Source organism: Ursus arctos, unplaced genomic scaffold (genome assembly GCF_023065955.2).
Source record: "Ursus arctos isolate Adak ecotype North America unplaced genomic scaffold, UrsArc2.0 scaffold_10, whole genome shotgun sequence".
NCBI classification, from domain to species: Eukaryota; Metazoa; Chordata; class Mammalia; order Carnivora; family Ursidae; genus Ursus; species Ursus arctos.
The window spans coordinates 401550-422930 of record NW_026622764.1 but is presented as its reverse complement, the minus strand read 5'-3'; the positions used below and the strand labels follow the sequence as shown (position 1 = coordinate 422930).

Here is a 21381-nt window from a genome sequence, read left to right as displayed (position 1 = left end):
CGGAGAAGCGCGGCGCGTACGCGGAGCAGCCCCGATCACTCATCGCAGGAACGCAGCGGCCGCACGCACTCAGCTCAGACCAAGGTGATTCTTCTGTCACAAACGGCGGGTCTGCCTTGGAACCTAGGGTCCGCTACACAACAGGGCAGGGGAAGCACACACTCACACCCCTGGCTCCCGACATCCTCCAACAGCAACGTCCTAACAGGTTCCGGGTCGCCCAGGGCTGCACCTGCAGCCGTCAGTCATGCCAGCCGCGCGGCGGCCCAGCCTCAGCGGCCCCCGTGTGCACGCGTGCGGCTGCAGCGGTGGTCGGCACGGGCCGCCCCCAGGGCCTGGCAGATTCCTGCTGTCTGATTTCCACAGAGCTCAACGTTCCAAGAACAGGCCCTCACAAACCAGGTCAGATGGCAGGTTTGGGGGACAGATGTGGAAAAAATGTGTGTTATTACCATGGGCACTAACACCAGGAACAAACAATTCTCAAGTTTGAAAAACGAAGTCTGAGAAAACAAATACTAGTCACAGGTCATATCTCATCTGAACGATAAATCATTTGTGATGTGGTTCCCGAATTCCTCCACTTCTAAAAGTTATAACACTTTCAACGAACTGTACTGGGTCAGGGTCAAAACCGGGTTTGCACGGGGCCCCTGGACGCGCACCGCGGGGGCACCGAGCGTTGCCGACGTCGGACACCACCCCCTGGGCCGCGACAGAGGCTGCATCAAGAAACAGCCCCCACTTCGGGCCTTAGGGAAGAGGAGAGCAAGGGGGGCCTGCCAGCGGTGCCGGAGCAGATGGACGGCCTGGGAAGTGTTTGCAATGGCCTGGCCCCAGCTACTTGGAATCTCAAGGAACAGGCCATAAGTACCGGATTCTCAAAAGGCTGTTTTGTTCCTAAATAACAAAGGCAGACGTTCAGTGTTTTCCAAAAATGTCTTTAATTGCTTTTCTGCAGATGTTGGGCCCACTGGCAAGGACGACGTGCCATCCACAGGGCCTGGTCTGTTATTAGGGCTGGAGACCCCAGTAAGTCCCTACAGGCTCCTGGGAGTCAAAGGAGTATGGGGCAACAAAGTGGGGCGGCAGGCCTGCGGGTGCCGGTCCTGTCTCACCAGCCTGTCCACCGGCTTCTGGGCGAAGCAGGAGCCAGCTCAGAAAAAGCAAAACCAGTCCCTGGGACTGGCTTCCCCAGGGCCTTCCAGGGGCAGACGCCCAAGAAGGAGAGGGGCCAGGAGGGAAGGCCTCAATCCACAGGGGTCGGTGGGAGCAGGAGCTGCTTCCCCTGAGAACCCCAAGGAAGGAGATGGGCCGGGCCTGCGCAGGGCACCCCCAAGGTTGCATAGGGAAGAGTGTGTGTGGGGGGGGCTGTGCACACTGGGGGCTGCTCTCAAGGCAGTGGTGGGGCATGGGGGCAAGGGGGCAGCTAGAGGCTATCCTGGAGGTCACAGCCATAGGCCACCCCAGCAAGGGGACTTGAGGGAGAGGCTTTCGTCTCCATAGGGACGCCTGTCCCCAAGCTGTCCCTAAAGAACGTGGCGTCTCAGGAAGACAGGTGTCCTTGGAGGCCAGGGCTGCAGCACTTTGAAGCTGACTGTGCCCCTAAAGCCCTCCACCACCACCACCGGGTCCCCCCCCAGAGACAGAGACAGACATGGAGAGAGACTGGGGGTGGACTCGCGGGAGCTCAAGCACAGGCCAGCGGTCACCGAGCTGTGAGGCCCTCCAGGTATGCCTCCGGCCTACTGCCTGTAGCTCCAGTTGAACGAGGTGGTGGGTCCGAACTAGGGCCTGGAGTTTTTCTTGTACCAGCAGGCCGCAGCTGGCTGCGAGGGCCAGACACCCAGGCGCTGTGAGGTAGAGAAACGCATCTGGGCGGCAGGTCAGGCGGGGCTGGCTAAGCCTTTTGTCCAGAACCCTTTCCGGAAGCAAAGCCTGATTACGGCGATGGCATTCGGCGTCTGGCACCTGCCTGCCTTAAAGGCTTTAAGTAGAAGGTGACTCCGCTGGGCTAGCCTCCGGTGAGCTTAGAAGAAGCCCGGAGAGACAGCTGGGGTCTTGTGTGGAAAGCTGGACCACAGACAAGCGAGCGAGAGGGAAATGCCAGGCAGGGAGAGTAACCGCGTGAGAGGAAACAGATAAGCAGGGAACCTAACTCCGCCGGAGCCCTGCAGAGGAGGGCTGGTGGTGGCAACAATGGGGCGCCTGGGACACTCCCCCGGGACATCTGCCCCCAGGAGGGAAGCGGGCGGGTGGCCAGGATGCCTGGGAGTCAGGAAGGCCCCCCAGGTCCCCTTCCTTTCCAGCATAGGTGTGTGATAACCCTGGAACCAGGAAGGAGCCATTGTGCTAGAAGCTACCTGCTGTGAGGGTCACATCCCTTCCCAAAGAGGAGGAGAGCCTAGTCTGGAATAATCCAGAGCCGGCAGGAACACCCAGCACGCAATCAGAGCTCTCGCAGAAGCCTCCGAACCCTGGAACGTGCGTTTGCAGCCCAGAGTTGGCTCCAGGTGCTCAAGCCCGCCCAGCCTGGGGGGCAGGGCTCAGCTCCCCCCCTTTCCCTCCCTGGGGTCACTCACCAGTGTGCCCCCAGAACCCTGGGAATGGACCAGGGGGGCAGCACTGCCTTCACCATCAGCAGGAAATCAGCAGGAAAGAGCGGTGTTATGAACTCCACCAAAGCCAGAGCCATGGCTGGGGGTCGTGGATGGCTCCCGCTGAGCCGGGCACTGGAGACAGGCTGGCTGCTTCCAGAGCCCCCCCCCCCCCATGGTGGTGAGGGTGACCCCTATCCCTAGCCCAGCTTCTCCCAGCATTCCACATGCCAAAGGGCCAAATCCAGACAACAGAGCAAACGGTCTTCACTACAGTCTATTCAAGAACAGGTTGAAATGAAGGGTCTGCAACCCAACTGACCTTGGGGAAAGACACCAAAGGACCTAGGAAACTGGTAAATAAAGGGGAAGACGCAGGGACTACTGCAGCTAGGAGCTGGTAAGGAGGACAGAATCCTGGAAAGTTATGGATGGCTTTGCTAGGAGAGAGGTTGACAAGTCCACGCTGGGCTGGCTGTAGGGATGACAGGCCGAGGTCGCAAGGGTGGCCGTGACGTCCCGGGCAGGAACTCGCCCAGAGAGCATGGGTTTGCATTAAAACCACGGGATCATGAGCGTGCTTTCCCTTTCTTGCTTTTGTAGCAGACATTTATAAATAAAGTTATAATTAAAACATAAAAGCCGTTAAAACCAGAGAGGGGATTAAAGCTCTGGGAAGAAGGACACTGTGGTTACTGCACAGTATGTCCATCCAACAAGGAAAAGCCAGGTCAGGGCCTTGCTGTCCTGGGCGAGTGTGCCTGGCTGGGCAGGGGCTGGTAGGGGTGGGTGGTAGCCTCGTTGGCCCAAACTCTTGTCCCCTGTGAGCCCTATCCCATGGTCTCTGTACAGGTCTGGGTTGGGGGAGCGCCCTGCCCCCATCACACCATCCCACAGTTGCCTGGTGGCCAGGCACTCGGCCCTGCTGCTAGGCCCTCAGCAATCCTCTGCAGTGAATGACTCATTGGGCCACCAGGATTCATCATTAAAGAAACTGGAAAACAGGCCAGAGAAGATCAGTAACCCTGTTCCTTACAGCAGCACTGAAACCGTTCTGCTGGGAACTCGGAGGGCAGTGGCCCTGGGGAAAACAACCTTCCGGAAGCGGCCCCATGGCAATGACTTGCCCAAGGAGAACCGCTCGGGGCTGGCCAACCTGTTCAAGCTTGCTTCAGAAAGGGCCGAAAAGGGGTTGTCATGCCCACTGATGAGAAATACAAGTGAAAATAAAAGCCTATGTGGGCCACACAGAGCCATCCGTTTACTGCATGCAAGGTTTATCTCATCCCAGAATTCTTTAAAAGAAAAATTCTGGTAGAACAAAAAACAGCTGTGAAATCACCCTGACCTCATGGTACAGAGTCCATCCAATTTCCACACTCCACTTTCCAAAGGCATTTGCCCCAGGACAGATACCCATGCAGGGTCCCCTGGGTCCCCTCCTGCAGGAGGGCAGGTCCCTGCACAGATGCTGAGTGCACACGGGCTGCTCCCTGCAGCTGGCTGCCTGCCGCCCCACATTCCCCAAGGACATTATTAATAGAAATGTGTCCTGAGCCAGCACAGCCAGGCTCCTGGAGTCACCAGCTGCTTCCAAAGAGCACCTTGCTGAAAGGCCCCATACACGGGTCACCCTGGCCGGGCCCCTGACCCCAGCCCCCCTGCCCACCCCCCTCATACGCTCCGGTCCTATTCCTGTAGTGGTATTTTGGGACCTGCTGTGGCAAGCAGTTCCACACTCCACATCTCTCAGTTCCTCTTTCAAGCACACACTCCATCCCCCCTCGAGGAGGGTCAAGGGGCTGTGGGGGGTCCACATCTCACTTCCAGTCCATGGGGGGGAGGGGTAAGAAGCTGTTTGGGTTTTTAAACATCGTATTTCTTTTACATCCTAAAAACATAGAGGCGTTGTATATTCTGTATTTCCTTTAAAGGGCTGCCTTCAGGGGGCCTGGGTGGGGCAGTTGGTTGAGCACCTGACTCTTGGTTTCCCTTAGAGTGGAGATCTCAGGGTCCTGAGATCCAGCCCCGCAAAGGGCTCAGGGCTCAGCTGGGAGTCTGCTTGAGATTCTTTCTCTCTCTTTCTCTCTCTCAAATAAATAAATCTTTAAATAAATAAATAAAGTGGCTGCCTCCAGAGGCCTGCTGAGGGAAGATAACTGAAGGTCTCAAGAGGACCCACTTACACATCTGCTAACAGCTGTGGGGGCACCTGGCGTCACCAGGACGAACGGGGCTCAAAAGGTGTGGAGGAAGCTTGAGGGTGGGGCTGGGGGTCCCCTATGACCCTGTGCTTCCACCACTTCTGAATGGTGTTCAAGGATTCTAGGTGTGAGACATGACCTCAGCACGGTCCCCCCAGCATGAGTGGCTCACTGCGCAGTCTGGAAGGCAAGTCTGCGTGGGAGGCAACCCGGGGCTCCCCAGCAATGCGCATGGATCAGGTGTTCCCAGTGCAGCGCTGCGGGGACAGCGCTCCAGGTACTCTGGCGGCCTTAACGCGCCGCACCACGGTCCCAAACAGCCCCGAATCCCAAGGCGCCCGCGCGCTCACCGTCTCGGGGTCGTTCTCGAACACTTCCCGGGCCTCCTCCTGGCTGCACAGCTCCTCAATGCACTCCCTCTCCAGGTGGCCCTGCTTGGCCTCCTCGAAGACCTGGTAGGCGCGTCGCTGCCGGGGCCGCAGGAACTGCGCCGCCTCGCGCGCCCGTAGCATCACGGCTGCCCGAACGCGGGCGGGAGGACGGCGCCGGGAGAGAGCGGGGACGGAACGGGGACACGCCGTCAACCCCGCCCCGTACGCTCCGTCCTCCCAGCCGCCTGCCCGGGGATGCTGCTGCAGCGCGCGGGCCCGGGGACGCGGGGCCTGGGGGACGCGGGGAGCAGGCACCGGCGCTGCCCCGGCACCTGGGGGCGGCGGGGTCCTCTGCGGGGGGGAGGGGGGCTCCCGGTCCGGCCCCGCTTGGTACTCACTGTGCGCGGACTCGGAGGCCAGCAGCAGCAGCAGCAGCGCGGCGCCCAGGGCGGCGGCGGGCCCGGGCGGCGGCGGCATGGCGGGGCCGGGCCGGGGCGAGCGCGGGGCGAGGGCCGGGGGGACGAGGACCGGGCCGGGAGCGCGCGCGCTCAGAGCACCCGGGAGGCCGTGGCGAGCCGCGGGCGCCGCGGGGCGGTGGCTCCGGTCATCCCGTGCAGGCGGCTCTGAAGGTCACATCCCGGCGGCGGCGGCACCTCGGCGCTCGCGGCCGGGGCCGGGGCGGGGCGCGCGGGCAGGACCGGCCTCGGGGCCGCGCGGGGGCGGGGCGCGCCGGTTCCCCCCCGCGCCCGGCGCGGGAGCAGGTTTTCGCCCCGGAGATCAGAGATCCCGGGGGAACGGGTCCCCCGGACGTGGCTGCTTGGAGCGGTGCGTCCAGGACCCAGAGCTGCTCCCAGATCCGCGCCTGGGGTGTTTAATCGGGGCTGGGGTCAGCGGAAAGAAGTCACGGCCAGGTACGAGGTGACCGGGCAGGTGCCAGATTCAAAGCCCGGTCTCGCCCCACCATCGCCACCCCCAACCCAAATCCACCGCATCGTTTTTGGATTCTTCATCCTTGAGCACGTTTTCTCAAGGCTCAAAACCACCGAAGAAAAGACAAACTTCGGTCACACCGAATCCCAGCGAGGCCCAGGGCGTGAGATGAAGTTATTTCCTTTTGTAATCTGTTTCCCATAATGATGACATTGAAAACCTTGAGGTTTCCCAGGAGATACTTAAGCTGAGAGCAACATTGTGCTCGTTCTCAGAGACCAAGACTTTCTGTCTCTCCTCCGGGATGTTTCGCAAAGTCACGGGCAAAACACACACACAAACAAAACCAAAACACAGCAGCCCGCTCGGGGGACCCACGCGGGCAGGGAGCCCAGCGGCCTGGACCCCGCCCTGCGCAGCGCCCGCTGCGGAGCTGACCCCTCCCCCGCACCCCGGAATGCGCGCTCATGGTTCTTGTGGGCTCAACGTGGAGAGTCCGGACCTCAGTTTCTCCTCACCTTCTGTGGTGGGAGAATGAATGTCCTTGCTGTGGATTCTTTGAGGTCAAGGTTTGAAGGTGGGGTTAATGAGCATTAATGTGTTAAATTGGGGAGGTGAACTTTGATGAGGGCGCTCTTCAAAGAGCATTAACAATTTAATAGGTAAGTCATCTGCACCTGTGATCCCTCCGCCAGCAAGGGATGAAAGCAGCCTGCAAAGCCGTGAGCTCAGAGCAGTACGCTAATTTTCCTGCTGTTCTTAAGGAGAAGCGCTGGTTTCAAAAATCTGGGAGGGACGATGCATTCTGGAGTGTGTATTTACACAGATCTCTAACTAATTAATTGCACTTCTGTTAGGGTTCCAGACCCTTGGCCTGTGGATAGATTTCAGGAAGTGTGTGCAATCATTTCTCACTTGTGTGTGTTTGGTGAAGAGAGTTTATAGAGTTCTTGGAATTCTGAGTTTGATCCCAGTAAGAGTGAGTGTTATGGCCTCTCTGTGTCCCTCTGGGAGGGACGCTGGGCGTGGACTCACTGCTTCAGGTGACCACGCATTAGCGTGATCCCTACCAGAAGGGGCCTTGACCTGTTGGCCTGGCCCTCGAGCCCCTCCTCCCTCTTCCCCATTCCCCCCCTGTACTGAGTTGGTATCTCAGTAACCCCAGCACCTCCCATAATGTAGAGACTTGGTTTAATAAAACGCCTTCACACTCACTGGCCCATTTGGATCACTGCAGGACGCAGAAAGCAAGTGCAGGGAGCAAGGGAAGTGTCTGACCCAAGCTAACTCTGTTACCAATGCAGAAAATTCGCTCTAAGGCGGAAATAGAAAATAGACAAGGAACAATTTGGATAATGATCTCCAAAACTGGTTGGGGCGCCTGGGTGGCACAGCTGTTAAGCGTCTGCCTTCGGCTCAGGGCGTGATCCCGGCGTTCTGGGATCGAGCCCCACGTCAGGCTCCTCTGCTATGAGCCTGCTTCTTCCTCTCCCACTCCCCCTGCTTGTGTTCCCTCTCTCGCTGGCTGTCTCTCTCTGTCAAATAAATAAATAAATAAATACATAAATAAATAAAAACAAAACTGGAAAGAGTTGTCAGGCCCTATATTATATACCCTGAAATATCAATGACGAGGGAGCTCACCTCCACAAGGGGCAGGTTAGACCCAGGGCGATAGACGCTCTGTATGGACCACCAACCCGTCTGTGGTCAGAGATGGAAAGCCAGTGGGTCCTCTAGCCAGGGATAAAGTGGGATGGAAGTGTGGAGGTGGGGTCAAAGTGGGGGTATGGGAAAGACGTGTTTGTAGGGAAATGAAAGCTCTGCGTTCTCCCGTCCACCATCACATCTGTGGGTGATGATGGTTTCAAAGCACTGGGACCATTCACTGATGTCTCCACTCAATAAATTGAGTTGAGCGCTTGCCAGTTTGTCTTAAAAGGGAGTGCGCTGGGTGCTGACCAGATCAATCGTGTTAGGTTTTCTTTGTTTTTAAAGCAGCTTTACTGAGGCATACGGAAATATGATAAAGTGTAACAAGTTTTGACTACCTGGGATGAAGGTATATATCTGTAAAACCACCCCCCACACTCAAGATAGGAACGTTGCCATCACTCAAAAACATTTCCTCGTGGTAATTCCAAAGGTGGTAATTCTTCCCTCCTGCGAGTCCCTGCCCCCCTCACCTCCACTCCTAGGCAAAATCACTGGCCCACTTCCTGTCACCGTAGAAGAGTTTGCATTTTCCGGAATTTTACATAAAAGGAATCATACAGCATGCACTTTTTTCCCGGCTTTTCACTGGCGTATCTATTCTCAGATTCACCTGCTTTGTTGCCTGTATTGATAGTTTATCCCCCCCCCCTTTTATTTTTGGTCAGTAGTATTCTGTTGTATGGATATGCCATAACTTGTTTAGCACCTGCCTGCTGCTGGACATTGGCTCGTTTCCAGGTATTGATTATTATCGACAAAGCGGCTGTGAGCATTTGTGTATAAGTTATTGTATACACATAAGCTCTTATTTCTCTTGAGGAAATGTAGAGGACGTAACATTGGACTGTGGTAGGTATTTAACTTTTTAAGAAACTGACAAACTTTTTCAAAGTGAATTACCATTTAATGTTTCCACCAGCACTATGCAGGTATTTGAGTCGCTCCCTACCCCACCCACACTTGCCGAGCTTGGTCTTTTTAATTCTAGCCATCCTAGCAGGTCTGCAGTGGTATTCCCTTGTGACTTGAATTTGCATTTTTGTAATAACTAAGGATGCTGAGCAAATTTTAACATGCTTATTGCCATCCAAATACATTCTTTGGTGAAATGTCCATTTTAATTTTATTGTCTTGTCTTTTACTTGGGCTCTTTGCTTTTCCAATCATTGACGTGTTTTCCTGAGTTTTGAGAGTTCTGTACATCTTCCAGACACAAGTTCTGTGTCAGATTGTGATTTGCAAATATTTATTCCAGTCTGTGACTTGGTTTTTCATTCTATTAAACAATGAAACTCTGCTCTTTCTCTTCTTAATTTTGAAGTACAGGTTATTATTTTTTAAATGAATACTGCTTTTCATATTGTATTTGCCTAGCCCAAGGTCACAAATATTTTCTTCAAGAAGTTTTATAGATTATTTTTAAAGATTTTTTATTTATTTATTTGACAGAGATAGAGAGAGCCAGCGAGAGAGGGAACACAGCAGGGGAGTGGGAGAGGAAGAAGCAGGCTCCCAGCGGAGGAGCCCGATGTGGGACTCGATCCCGGAACACCGGGATCACGCCCTGAGCCGAAGGCAGACGCCTAACGACTGTGCTACCCAGGCGTCCCAAGAAGTTTTATAGATTTAAATTTTACATTTAGAACTATGATCCACTTTGAATTCAATCCCACATATTTCACATTTTTCCATCCTATTGTAAATGGGATTTTACAATTTCAATTTCTGATAGTTTAAATATTTGCTTTTTGTATATTTATCTTTTATCCTACAACTTTGCTTAACTAAACTATTAGCTTCAATGTTTTCTGGTAGATTCAGTAGAATTTTTTATATTGATGATCACATTGTCTATAAATATAGCAAATCTCCTTTCAAGTCTGGATGCTTTTTACTTCTTTTCTTGCCTTATTGGCTGTCCAGCAACCTCTGCTACGACGTTGACTAGAAATGGTGACAGTGGATCCTGATGCTAGGTGGACCCAATTCAGTCTTTCACCATAAGTATGACGTCAGCTGTAGGAATTTCATAGGTGCTTTTCATGAAGATGAGGTTCCGTTTCTAATTTTCTGAGTTTTTTCATTAGAAATGGATATTGGAAAAATAAATAAAGAAATATAAAGAAATGGATATTGGATTTTGGCAAATGCTTTTTCTGCATCTGTTGAGACAATCATATTTTTTTGTTTTTCCACTCATTAATATGCGAATTACCTTGATTGATTTTCAAATGTTAAGTCAACCTTGCATCCCTGGCAAGAACTTCACCTCGTTATGATGTATTGTTTTGTCAATATTTGAGAGTTTGTGAGAGTATTTTCTTTCTTTCTTTTTCTTTCTTTCTTTCTTTCTTTCTTTCTTTCTTTCTTTCTTTCTGAGGTTTTATCATTTATTTGATGCCGTGAGAGAGAAGGCACAAGCAGGGAGAACAGCAGGCAGGGGGAGAAGCAGGCTCCCCACAGAGCAAGGAGCCCGACGTGGGACTCAAACCCAGGACCCGGGGATCGTGACCTGAGCCGAAGGCAGACGCCCAACCAACTAATCCACCCATGCATCCCAACAGTATTTTCTTGTCTTGTCTTGTCTTTGTCTGGTTTGGCACCCAACAAACGCTGGCCTCATAGAATAAGTTGTTAAGTGCTTCTTCCTATTCAGTTTAATGGGAAGAGTTTGTGTACAATTTGTGTTACTTGTTCCTTAAATGACTGACAAAATTTATCAGTAATGCCATGCATACCTGGAATTTTCTTTGTGGGAAGGTATAAATTCAATTTCTTTCACAGACCTAAGGTTGTTTGGGTTACCTGTTTCTTCATGAGTGAGCTTTGGTAGTTTGTGCCGTTGAAGACATTTGCTATTTCTTCTAAGTTGTTGCATATATTGGCATAAACTTAGTCATAATATTCTTTTAATATTTGTAGATCTGTAGTGACAATACCTCTCTCATTCTCAATATTGATAATTCGTGTCTTTTATCTTTTTGTCTGCATCATTCTGGCTAGAGTTTCAACAACTGTATCGATCTCAAATAACCAGCTCTTGGTTTAATGTTATTTCTCTATTATTTTTGTTTTCTATTTTATCATTATCCAATCTAATTTTAATAGTTTTCTTTCTTCTGTTTACACTGCATTTTATTTTATTTTCTTCATCTAGTTTCTTAAGATAGAAGCTGAGGTCATCAAGTTGAAGTCTTACATCTTTTCTAATACAAATCTTCCTCAACTTACAATGGGGTTATAGCCTGATAAACCCAGCATAAATTGAACATAAAAGTTAAAAATGCATGTAATACGCCCAACGTACTGAACATCATAGCTTAGTCCGGCCCACCTTCATCTCCTCGTGATGATCAGCTGAAGACCTGGGGGGTCTCTGCAGTGCTCTCTGCACGACCCCGTCCTTCTCAGGCAGTTGGCGGCTCTGCACGGGTGGCTTCTTGATGCCCAGCAACCTCACCTCTCCATCTAGGTAGTGACCTGGGCACTCCCAGGGTCCACCTCATCTATCTCCTGTCCCCCAGGCTTCACTCCTTTGTTATCTAATTTCCAGTGCACGTGTCTGGTGGTTCAGTTGTTCCAGGCAGGAAGGTAAGTCTACTCTCTGTTACTCTGTCTTGTCCAGAAGCAGAGGTCCCCATCATATGTTAATGAAGGTTTTTTTTTTTTAAAGCATGTTTTGCAACCCCCCAGTTTAGTGGGGTTTTTTTAAGACTTACTTACTATATTTATTTATTTATTTATTTATTTATTTATTTATTTATTTCTAGAGAGAGCAAGAGCAGGGGGAGGGGCAGAGGGAGAGGGAGAGAGAGCATCCCAAGCAGACTCCCTGCTGAGCGTGGAGCCCAACGTGGGGCTCGATCCTATGACCCTGAGACCACGACCCAAGCTGAAATAAAGAGTTGGATGCCCAACTGACTAAGCCACCCAGGCACCCCTGGTGAGTTTTTAATTTAACAGAGTTTAGTGTTTTGTTAAGCAGTGGTTTTAGCACAGAGGGTATCAGAGTTTTATTGGATAGGAGTCCTTCATTTCTACAATATGTACTGTGGGCTGGATCAGATGTAAAGTATACTTATTACTGTGGGTTGTGGTCAGAGTCTGGAAAACGCTACTTCCCGTAGTGAACGAAGACGGTCAGACCTCATGAAGATGAAAGTCCTTTCATGGATAAGTCCTCCGGGGTCTTCCCTGATGGGGACTGACTTGTGCCAGTTTTTCAGGGAAGTTTCCAGTTTTAACGTCAAAAGTCCTAGGTCCCAGACCCCCTCAGCTTGGAGTATCCCAAGAAGGTTACTCCCCACACTGTCCCCTTGGGGATCCCTTTGCAGCCTGTGACTTACAAGGGATTTTGTGCCGAATGTTCCCACGTCAGTGGTTTTATGGAATGCCATAGGGATCTTCGTGTAGAAGCAACATCTGTTTCCAGGCAAGGTGGCCTACTGTAGCCTGGTCAGCTCCTCCTTCATCTGAAGCATACAGCCTCAGACTCGCCTGAGGCCCAGGCCTGGTCCTGGTGAGTGCGCAGCAAAGACGGCAGGAAGGAGGTGCACGGTGGGAGGAGAGGGACCTTCAGCTGGATGGATAGAGTACCGCCTCCACTCCAGTGATCTCTGGCAAAGCACTTTTCCTCACCCCAGATTTCCTTACCTGTCACGCGCCTGGCTGGCTCGGCCTGTAGAGCTTATGACTTTTGATCTCAGGGTCATGAGTTTGCGCCCCATGTTGGGTGTAGAGATGACTTAAAAAAATTCCCTTATCTACAAAATAGCATACGCTTCCTGACTCTTGGGGCATGGTGTGACAATGAAATGATGGTGGATGGGAGCTCCCTGTCTGTGCTCCCCTGGCCCAGCTATAGCCATGCAGCTCCCACTCCTGACTCCCTGCTGGTCTCATGAGAGAAGAGAGGAGCGACAGCGTCTCTGTTGGTCTAACAACGTAGATGGTAGCTGGAGGGGCTCCTGCCAACCAATCCAAAGACATTCCTATCTTCAGGTCAGCACAGGAGAACTGCTATAGTAAGTAGCCCGCACAGGGGACCTCGTGGAGGCTGAGGACCACGGGCAGGGAGTGGGTGCAGCTGGACAGACAAGGACAGTCAGGTGGCATCCCCTCCGTGACTTGCAGGTCTGGGGGAAAAGCATCGTTCCAATGCGCCTGCCCTCTCATGTCAGCGCCCAGGGGTAGCTGCCCTGAGACTGGAGCATTTCAGTGACACGTGTATCAGGGCCAGTCCCACATGTACACAAACCCAACACAGATGTGCTTACGCTGCAAATGGGAATGTGCTGGTTTGGGTCACTGACCAGCCCAGGCCTGTGCTGACCTCAGGGTTCTGGCGACATCATGGCCCAGCTTCTCGCTGTCCTGCAGTTGTTGTTTCCTGTGTGAGTGGTAGGGACCGTGCGGCTGCTGAGGCTGGCCACACCCTTGCACCCAGAGGCTCCTCGGGCAGGCCTCCTGCTGCGATCACTGCCGCGCTCCCACTCCTGGCTGCATCTGTCCAGCTCCAACTGGGTCGTGCTGTTTGACCAACAGCCCTTCAGGGCAGGGAAGAGCTCCTAAAGGGAAAGTGCCGGCAGGCAAACTGCAATGGGTGCCCCTTACCTAGAAGAAAAGTGGTTTGTATTGGAGGTGCAGGTAAGTGCACCGTAATATGAAAGTTTACATTTTTAGAGCTTCCAGAACAATAACTTTTTCAGAAAAATGTTCCCCTCTGGCTGATAAAAATATTTGTTGGAAAAGTATGTAAGTTGGCTTGGATGTGTGTTTTAATGGCTGGAAATGCAAGCGTGATTTTGTGGGGTTTGCTCTGCCCTTTGCTGCAGTGACCGTCTGACGGAATGACGGTTCACGCGAGCTTCCTCGTCCGGCTTCTGCTCTCCCTCCGAGCCCCACACAACCTTGTGTACACTTTCACTTTTATTACTGTGACAAAGATACACTTCGCAAGGCCCACTCGAAAATGGTCACCTTTCCGTACCCAGTTAGCATCTCCAGTAATTACAGTTAGGGAAGTAACTGAGTACACTGCAGCAGATCTTAGATTGAGGGAAAGTAGCTCGACCCTGCTGCTGTGGGCCCTTCTCGGTCTGGCTCTGCTGCGGGTCCCTCACGTCTGACTGTAGGAAGGGTCCAGGAGGGATCTGCCCTTGTCTCCTCGGCATCAAGGCAACCTGGCCCCAGAGGAGGCGCAGAGAGGGCCGGTGGCAGACCGCAGTGGGCGGCCTGGGACATCAGCCTGCAGGAAAGCCGGGAAGGCGGTTGGGAGGCGCCCGGGGGCTCAGAGCAGCCGTTCACTGTTTGCTGGTGTGGAGAGGACGCGCAGGGCCTGTGGACGCCCGGACCCCGCCCGTGGGGCAAGCTCGCACACCTGTCTGCGCATCCGGGGTTTGCCTCACCCCCTTCGGCCCCCCCTTCCTGTGGCCCCCAGTATTGCAGTGTGATCTGTCCGGTCGCTCTTTGTTGAAATACTGACATTTCCGGGACTTTCCAGGGTGCCGGGTGCCAACACTTGGAGCCTGTGCTGTCCTAGAATGTTTGAGACGTGGCTGCCGGTCGCCCCACTGAACCCGGCCGCTCTTGCCTGCCTGGGGCAGAGGCAGGCCGCAGTGTGGGCGGGTCGGGCCCCTTGAGCCCTGGGAGTGCTTGGTTCCTCAGCAACGTGATGCCTTACATTTGTGCAGATCTCCACGTCCCCTGATTTATGCATCCTGCTGTTGACCTTGACGACATGGGCAGGAGGCAGGAAGACGTGGGATTCTCCCCAGCCGACAGATGAGAGACCCGTGGCCCGGGGCCACACGCACACACACTTGCCGGTGTCATTAGCAACCCGCCAGCTCGGTGGCAAGCTAGATTCTTGATCTCCGGCGACCCCGTTCTTTGGGCGATGACCCCGACAGCTTTCTCTAGTGTGTGTTGTTTTATCTCACGGTTCCCGTGATGCACAATCAGCCTCCTTCCTGCCTCATCAAAGGTCTGTGTGCTGGTGGGTCGGGGGTGGGGGGCAGAGGTCCTGTGTCTGTGAGACCCCGTCTCTCCCTGCCTCAGTCTCTCCGTCCATAAAAGGGGCCAATAGCGCTGTCCTGAGAACGGGAACCGTGAATGCAGGTGGAGCCCTTGGTCGAGGGCCTGGGCATCGTCAGCATTCAGCCACGTTACCCGTTCGGTGACCGCCGTTCTTACTGTTCTCGTCACACTGCCCTGCTGGGCAGGCTTGTGAAGAGTGAGAGTCTTGGGGACTGGGCTACTGTGGTAACGAAGTAACCAGTCGTCGAATGCCAGGTTTCAGAGTAGACGTCAGTCTCTGCTCCGGCAGAAACCCTTCCTGTTACCCTAACCGTGACCCGGGAGGGGCAGAGGAGAGGGAGAGAGAGAACCCTAAGCAGGCTCCACGCTCGGCGCAGAGCCCTGTGGGGTGGGGGAGCTGGTCCCACGACCCTGCAATCACCACCGCGGCCGAAGTCAGTGTCCGGCATCTAACTCGCGGAGCCCCGAGGCGGGAGCGCACTCTTCACGCCCCACGCGTCTGCTCACGCCCCGCAGCGTCAGTGCAGGGATCTCAGTGCGGGCAGCCCGGGGGCCACAGGGAGATGTCTGCAGGTGGTTTTGGGAGTCATGCCTGGCGGGGTGCTGAGTGGGGCCCGGTGCTGCAAACACGCCTCCAGCAGCCGGAACGGCCCACCCCAGAGGAGAACGAGCCCGCAGGGCAGGCCTTGCACTGCGGTGCCGGAGCCGTGGGCTGGGGTGGGGGCACCGGTGTCACGTGGTGTTTCCTGCGTCTCCGCGGGCACAGCGCGACCATCCGCTTCTTGTGTTTTCTGTGTTACATTCAGTGCGACTCAGTAACTTTCTCTACGTGCCCATCTTGCCGGTTCTTTCCACGAGTGAAGGGCTTACGTCTGTGCCGACAGCCCTCAGGAGCGTGTCCCTCCCATGAGCCTTTCTCGTCTCTCAGCAGGAGTGGATTCTGCACCCGGCGCGGCTGCTCCGGCGTGGACGCGCCAGACTCCTCGCCCCCGAGGCTGCATCTGCTCTGACGTGGACGTGCTGGCTGGTGGAACGCAGCTGGAAGACACTGAGGCCAAGAGAACTCCGTGGGGCCACATGAGGCCTCCCCAACGCAGAGATGGGGCTCAGCCAGCGTGGCCACGTACCTGCCTTCCTTTTCTCGGGCCAGCGACGGGCCAGGGCCATGCTGAGAGCAGGGACGCGCCACAGCTGGGCTCACAGCTGGGACATGGAGCCGTGGAATCTCGGGGAGTCAGGTGCTGTCTGTCAGGACAGGACGCCGGGAGTGCTGCCACCACGCTCAGGACTCGGAGACTGTGCTCACGGGTGGGCTCGGGTCGGCTTCGCTCGAGTCCTCTTACCTGAGCTGAGAAGGGGGCTGCGCTCGTCCCAGTAAGACGCAAAGCCCGTCATTCTGGGCACACGACAGCTCAAGAGGCTTCTTGATAATGTTCTGAGGACAAGGTGCTCCGCTCCTGTGGCTCCTGGAAAAGATGACCTCGGGTTGCCCCAGACGAAAGTCAGACCACTGCTAACCCGAGTCTGCAGCCCAAGGGGATGGACTCCGAGCCTGACGCGCTCACGGCTGCCGGTCGGTGTTAGGGTGTGTGGCCTGTGACCCAGGCCTCCCAGGCTGGGCAAACCAGAACAGACACACACCCACATGAGCTGGATTTGTCTTAAGACCGGTTTGCTGGGCCTCCTGGGCTCCTCCGACTGCCGGCCCTCCCTTCACGCCTGGCCTCCCTCCTCTGGACCCCCTTCCCATTCCACATGGTTTTCCTCTGGGGGTCAGGGGAAGATCGGGGAGAGAGCAGAAGGAAGGGCACGTGTGCTGGCAGAGTCCTCGTGGAGGCGCCCAGAGGGGACCCTGGGGGCGTCACTCGGTATCGCTGTGATTCGGGACCATCACTGGCACGTTGAGGACAGAGCCGGGGGTGCTGAACGCCCCGCCCGACACAGACGAGCCCACTCACAGACTGTCCCACAGAGAGCGTCCCGAGTGCGTCTGACCAGGAGAAGAAGCAGGGAAGGAAGGGAGAGGGGTGGTGTTCCCAGCGGGGGCATTTGGACCTTCTTGGATGGCAGGTGGGACCCATCCAGCCCACCATAGGGAACAGAAGCACCAAGGGGACTGTGTTGGTTTGGACGGGCAGATCCTTCCAGCCCCCAGCTGACTGTGACGGAGTTCTCCACGTGCAAAACACAAGTGCCATCCCCTCAGGAATTTACAGTTCAAGTTTCTTTGAGGCACCAGAAGGAAGGAGACAGAACACCCACTGGGTGGGAGAGCCCGTGGGAAGTGTGGGAAACCAAGGCCTGAGGGGGCAGTGAAGGGTTGTGCAGTCCACCAAGACGGGCCAGGGCAGGGCACGCCTGGACTCTTGTGGGGACTCGGGTTCACAGGCCTGACAGAGAGGCTGTATCTCGGGAAGTGTCCTCCTGGCGGAAAGCCGTGAGCAGGTGTTTCTGGGGGAGTCGGAACTGTAGCCTCAGAACGCAGGGCCTGGGGCAAAGCTGTAAGAGGGAGGGAGGGGCCGGAGTCTTGGGACCCACTCGTGAGCCCTGTGTGCAGAGACCCTGGCCCTCGGGCCTGCAGGCTGCAGACGGGCCTGGGATGTGCAGCGGTGTCTGCACTTGCCGTGTTTTGTGTCACAGTAATCATAAGCACCGCTTACACGTGTCCGCTAGCCCTCCGAGGGCGAGCACTGGCTCTGGCCTGGAGAGGGACTTCTAGGACACAGGAAGGGCACGGCCGTGAGGAGGCCCTGCCCCCGGAGCGCTGCCCTGGCTCCACGGAACGCCTCCCCTGGGCCGTCCCTCCTGAGTTCCGTCCCGTGTGGGGCACGTGGGACACGGTAGATGTCTCAGGCTGAAAAGCCCTACTTGCAAAGGTGATTAGGATGTTTTCTTTGCTGGCGAGAATTACTGGTTACTTTTCGGATTGTTCCATCTTCTGTCTGCAAGAGCCGTGAGGGTCTTTGAAAGTCATGTGACTCCGTTTATTCATCTAGGAAATTAGGCCGGTAGGACAACTGCCTCTGGACGCAGAGTTGGCTCATTGACTTTCCAAAATCAGGAGGTGATTTGGATTTTCTGCAGAAAGCCCTGAGTGAGTTCTGAGCCCCAGCCCAGCGCACGAGGCCGCCCAAGCGTCTGGGGCTTTGTCGTCCTCCGTCGTCTCTGGGACGGTGGGCTTCCAGAGGGCGCCTGTCGGTCTCCCTGGGAGCACTTGGGGCCATGAAGCTCTCTCTCCCGCAGTTTCCCTGATAGAAACAAGGGAGAGCAGCATTCACGAGAGAATTTCCAAGTCCCCGAAACTCTCAGAAGCCTCCCTTCTTTGATGAGGGAGCGGAACCAAGTAGACGGGCCTGTGCGGGGCCGGGGTCAGAGTCCATGTGGGAGGGAGGTGCGGGCGTCCGGTGGGATGAAGTCAGCTCGTGCCTCCCTCCTGCACATCACCCGGCGCATCTTTCCAGGGGGAAGAACCTGGCACAGCCCTGCGGGGGCAGCACCCTTCCAACCACTGCACAGCGGTGAGCAGGCCATCCGGGAGGGCCAGAGCGTGTCATGACCTCAGCTTTGAGGACACTCGTGACAGCAGTGCACCGTGGGTATAAGTCCCGGTCACTTCGCTCCAACAGAGACAGAGCGAACAGAGGGGCGTGTCTCCCACAAGTGCTGACACGGGCCCAGCCTGCTGAGGTTGCTTTAATTAAATTTAAAAACTGCTTTGGCGTAGAGCTGAAAAGATCTGAAAATATAACTTTGGACAGCAGCTGTATGAGCTTTGACATTGACCCAGCTGTGCCCCCCCCAGACCTGGTTTGTCGTCTCTGAGGCCGGCCACCCGGCAGTGATGTTCCAGGCTCCTCGGTGACCTGCAACCCCCCTCCACAGCCAGCCGGACCATGACCTCAGGAAGGTCGTGCACACGGGACCCGCCAGCGTCTCAGGGCCGCCGCAGCCAAGGACCACAGCCGCGGGCGGGAGGGCAGGGTGCCTAAAACAGCAGGAGCGTGCGTTTCCGGTGGTGGAGGCCACCCGTCCCAAATCAAGGTGTTGCAGGGCTGTCCTCCCTCCAGAGGCTCGAGGGGCTCTGCCTGACTCCTCCAGCTCCTGCAGCTTGCTGGAGCCCTTGGCTTGGAGGCACGTAACTTCAGGCTCCCTCTGGTGTCTCTGCCCTCTTTCAGGACGCCTGTCCTGGCGGGTTAGCACCCACCCCGCTCACCCGCTCCAGTGAGCACACCCCCTGCACCTGAGCTGCGGAGGGTCAGGGTCTCAGCATGTCCCGTGGGGGCACATGCAGCCTGTCCCACTGGTTGGCAGGATACAGAGCAGGGACAGTCCGGGCACGTCCCGAGGACAGCAGAGCCAGGAGTGGACCCATCTCTGGATGCTCCGGCCCAAGCTGCCTTCGGGTCATGGTCTGTCCTTCCGTCTCACGGGTCCGTGACCAAGTGTGGTTTCCAAGTGTCACAACCTGACACAGACAATGAGAAGTGTCAGAGATCTGTCAGCTCACTAATGAGGGACCAGCAAGTCGGCACAGCTGGTTGGAACAGGCTTTCAGGAAAGTGGGTGCTCACCTGTCGGAGCGAGGCTGCTGGGTCGGACACAAACTGGGTGATGTCCTTCAAGGCCATTACAGATATTAAACACAGGGCTCCTGGGGGGCTCCGTCGGTGACGCGTCTGCCTTTAGCTCAGGTCGTGATCCCAGGGTCTTGGGATCGAGTCCTGCTCAGGCTCCCTGCTCAGTGAGGAGTGTGCTTCTCCTTCTTCTCCCTCTGCAGCTCTCCCTGCTTGTGTTCTCTCTCTCTCTCTCAAATAAAAAAAAAGATTAAATATATATAAATTTATATTTGATATATTTATATTAATATTTAAATAATAAAGTTTAATTTATTAATGATTATTAAATAGTTATTTATAAAAACCCCCACCATAAATATTTATTTAATACTAATTTATTTAATTATTTATTTATTTGATATTAGCTAATTCCATTTATTCATTATTAGTTATATGACTAAATAATAAGGTGTTTTAAATATCTACATACTTTTTACTATTATATTTTCAATATCTATTTAATAAACGTCTAGGAGTAACTGTACAGATACATCCATATTTATAGAAGTTATCTTTTCTGGTGGCAGAAATTACTTGCCTCTTCGCTGGACAAGGTCTGTGAGTCCACATGTAACCTAGGGTCCGAGTCCGCGATTCATGTCCAGTAGTGAATGTGTGACAGGGCACTTGGCTCGGCTGGTGACCTAGGCCTGGGGGTGAGCTCGGGAGGGGACCCCAGCGTGACAGGGAGGCCAGATCCTCTTCTTGACGTGGACAGTGACCCTCGTCCAGCGCACACGTCGGAACGCATCGTGGGGACCCCGTACCAGCGGCCAAATCGTGATTCAGCCAACAGGAGAGTCCGCTTACAGGCCGAATGCCCTCACGAGGAGTTGACACGTCACCAGGTAGCGACTTCACGGCCGTGAGCGTGGAGACGCCGAGACCCCTCATTTCCACAGAGGGTCTGTCTGCCGGACAATTCTTTACTTGAGGCTGAACAGAAAATAAGGGGACTCTTGTTGCAGTTTCGAGAGTCCGCGAGAATAGATGTGTGGACCATGGCGTCTGCAAGACACTCCAGATGGGACCAAAGAGCGTGGTCCAATTCTTAGAATTTACAGTGAGGACCCCGCCCCCACCCTACCCCCGTGACCCGTGACCCGTGACCCCGTCATGGACGATGTGCAGGTGGAATTTGCTCCTGTTCAGTGCTCGGGGCCCCTCAGACCTGCAGCTGGGCTGCCCCAGGGCTGCGAGCAGGTGCAGGCCCCCCGGCCCCTGCCTCCGGGCTCCCGCGGCCCGGCTCCTGCGGAAGGACAGCAGCACGTCCCAGGGTCCACCTCACCCCCTGGAGTCTGTTACTTACAAGCGGCAGCGACTCGATCCTAGAGGCCAGCGCCTCCCGTTTCCTTCAGAGGCCGCGCGGAGGTCCCCTCGTCCTCGGCGCGCAGCAGGCCTGCCCCCCTTCCAGGTGCGCAGGGTTTGGGACGCGGCCAGTGAGTCAGGGTCGGGCAGAGCGCAGGGCGCAGCGGGACTGGGGCAAGCACCGACAGCTGCCCATCCTGGGGACGGGAATCAGCTAGTGATGTCCGGGGACTTCACCAAACACACTGGCTGACGTTGGATCCGCTGCGGCCACAGGCCGTGCCGGTTCGGGATGTTCAATCTGCTCGTGTGTGTGAGGGCGCAGAGGCTGGAGCCAAGGCGACAAACGCCAGCTGCTGCTGCTTCCTTCTCCCCCCTCCCCTCCCCCCTCCTCCTCCCCCTCCCCCCTCCCCTCCTCCTGTGCCGGTGCCCTGCCGCTGGCCGCTTCCCTCCCTGGGGGGCTGACGCCCCTCTGGGCTGCGCGAAGGTCAAAAGATGCAGAGAGATTCTGCAAGAAACCGTGCTCCGCGCATGGCAGGCTCTTGGAGCGCGTGTGAAACGCAGGAGGAGCGCTTCCCCTGTGCGCCCCTGTCAAGTAGGG

General features: G+C 55.1%; 1 protein-coding gene and 1 long non-coding RNA gene across 4 annotated transcripts in view; both read right to left on the bottom strand.

The window, feature by feature from the left end:
- GAS6 (growth arrest specific 6) overlaps nt 1-5837 on the bottom strand; it is a 35802-nt gene extending 29965 nt beyond the window's left edge. The window contains exons 1-2 of one of the 3 annotated variants that reach the window (XM_057306925.1): nt 5571-5837; nt 5152-5318 (exon numbers count right to left, since the gene is read on the bottom strand). In XM_057306925.1, the coding sequence (XP_057162908.1) occupies nt 5152-5318; nt 5571-5649 (246 nt within the window). In that variant the 5' untranslated portion in view covers nt 5650-5837. Of the gene's footprint in view, nt 1-5151; nt 5319-5570 lie in introns of those variants that run through there. The other 2 variants (XM_026488745.4, XM_044380168.3) reach the window with 2 other exon arrangements.
- A 7891-nt stretch (nt 5838-13728) lies between these two features.
- Nucleotides 13729-19662, bottom strand: LOC130542694 (uncharacterized). The gene is made up of 2 exons (XR_008957410.1): nt 19428-19662; nt 13729-19321 (listed from the first exon to the last, which is right to left on the bottom strand). It is a non-coding gene; the product is annotated as an uncharacterized LOC130542694 (long non-coding RNA).
- Between the last annotated feature and the right edge of the window lie 1719 nt (nt 19663-21381).